Consider the following 2,216-nt stretch of genomic DNA (forward strand, 5'->3'; position numbering starts at 1 on the left):
GGGTTTGATTCCCCACTCCTCCACTTGCACCTGCTGATGTGACCTTGGGTCAGTCACAAGCTCTGGCACAGCTGTTCTTGAAAAAGAGCCGTTTCTGTCAGAGCTCTCTCAGCCCCGACCACCTCACAGGGTGTCTGTTGTGGGGAGGGGAATAGAAAGGAGTTTGTAAGCCGCTCTGAGACTCCGAGTGAAGGGTGGGGTATAAATCCAATCTCCTCCTCCTCCTCTTCTTCTTAGTTTTATGCCTTTGTGTGTATTTTAGCTCTGTTTTTCATTGCTTTAATGATGTGTGTATTTTTGCGGGAGAACGATCGGTTTGCAAACGGTTTTGAAGTGCAATGTTATTGTGTACGTTTTAATTGGTTAGCTGCCTCAGTGGCCCTACGAGGGCAAAAAGGCAGGATATAAGGTTCGTAAACAATCTCTTAAGGTGCCAGAAGGCTCCACGTTCGAGAGAACGTTCCAGAATGTCCCACCTCTCAACAGCCTGTTCTTTTCCCGCCCTCCTCTTTAGGTCCTCTCTCTCTACACCCAGCACAACCCGTCCGCCTCCGCCTCGCCTTGCTGTGTTCCTGATCAACTTGAGCCGTTAGGGATTGCGTATTATGTCGGCCGTGCTGCCAAGGTGGAACAGCTCTCAAATATGGTTGTCAAATCCTGCCGGTGCAGCTGAGGACAAGGACTCAAAATCACGGACCCAGCAAATCCCTTCTAGGCGGGTTGGAATCTTTTCAAAATCTAGGCAGAGAAGGGGCCCGGGACTGAAGGCGATTCAGGATGCCCACCTGCAACTCCTGTTTGGTTTTTTTTTTAAAAAAAGAACAAACCTCATGCCTTAACAAAAAAAAAGCTTCTTTAAAGGAAAAAAAACCACCCTTCCGTGAATTTTATTATTATAATATTATTATTGTTGTTGTTGTTTTGATTTTTTTAAATCTTTTGGGGGAAATATCCATTGCACATATTGAGTTCTCTTTTTTTAATTATTTCGCTTCAGATTTTGAAAGAGTTATTTAAAGAGTTTATCTTCCTTCCCCCGCAAGAATGTTATTTTCAATTTAAAAAAAAAAAGGAAAGGGAACGCCCCCCTCCCCAAGTCTTCTACCACATATCGAAATGATAAGCTGGCACTTGAATTTTGAACAAGCAGCGCTGGAACACCAAAGTCCCCTTTCGCAAAATGGCAAAAGTCTGGGGTTTTTTTAAAGGCCAAAGAACCTCAAAGGAACGGAGGATTGGGTGGGGTGGTCGAAGAATTGGAACGGTGTTTTGGGCAACAAAATGGTGTTTTGAACAACAAATTTTCAGTGGGTCGAAACTGCTGCCTCTTAGATGGTACAAAACCGTTCGAAACCCTGGCTGGGGCCAAGGCAGTGCCAAGGATACTACCCCCAAAGAACACGGCGGATGGGAAAGGTCCCTGCCTACACATGCACGAGAACCGGGACTCTGCCCAGCTTGATTAACTCCACGTCCTCAGTGACTACCTGTGCCACAGGAGAAGACATCTGCGGCCTCTTGCGACATGTGCACCAAGCATGTGAAAGAGGTGAGCTCCCACAGAGCAGGAGGTTAGTCCCGCTATTGACGGCTTGCCAGCCATTTAGCCCCGCCTCCTCGACCAGAGACTCTGCCTACTTGTTAGCCTTCTAGAAAACTCTGGAGGGGGAAGGAAGTAATGGGAGATGGTAGGAGGAGGTTTTGGGGTGGGGTTACGTTCATTCAGTGTTGGGTCAATGACGGGATAAGAAGCTATGTCACGTCCGGGTCAGGGGAATACAAAATCATTGTCATTTTGGAGTGTAACATTAAAGATCTTCTTTTGCTGCCCCCAACTGCAAACAAAAATCTGTAAGAACTGCTTGTTTCTTGTCAGAGCTGAGGACAAGGGGTTTCTTTCGCTGTCAGACTCGCTAGATTCCTCCTGATAATTCAGAGTTATGAACACGGGGGGGGGGTGCTGGAGAAATGTTTCTGCCTCTTTTGTAATCCTGGGACTTGGCTGGGAAGTCGCTCGACGACGCCGGTTGTCAGTAGGCTGAGGAAACGCCGTCTTAACGCTATGCGGCATTTAAACGTAGGGAATTCACTGCCCCAAGATTATGGTGTGTCTGCCAGGCAAACGGCCCTTGCCAAATGGAACCCCCAGGCCCAGAGGCAGTGTAACCCCTTGCCAAATAGCAGGGCTTGAGAACAAAATTCACGGAGGAGAGCTT

The 2,216-nt window shown here is 47.5% G+C and overlaps 1 protein-coding gene across 1 annotated transcript in view; it reads left to right on the forward strand.

Annotated features, from left to right (window-relative positions):
- Nucleotides 1-807, forward strand: part of TGFB1 (transforming growth factor beta 1) — a 31,310-nt gene extending 30,503 nt beyond the window's left edge. Inside the window, exon 7 of the mRNA XM_015427262.1 lies at nt 515-807. Coding sequence (XP_015282748.1) covers nt 515-673 — 159 coding nt within the window. The 3' untranslated portion in view covers nt 674-807. The remainder of the gene's footprint in view (nt 1-514) is intronic.
- The last annotated feature ends 1,409 nt before the right edge of the window (nt 808-2,216 follow it).

Source organism: Gekko japonicus, unplaced genomic scaffold (genome assembly GCF_001447785.1).
Source record: "Gekko japonicus isolate JY-2015 unplaced genomic scaffold, Gekko_japonicus_V1.1 scaffold1389, whole genome shotgun sequence".
NCBI classification, from domain to species: domain Eukaryota; kingdom Metazoa; phylum Chordata; class Lepidosauria; order Squamata; family Gekkonidae; genus Gekko; species Gekko japonicus.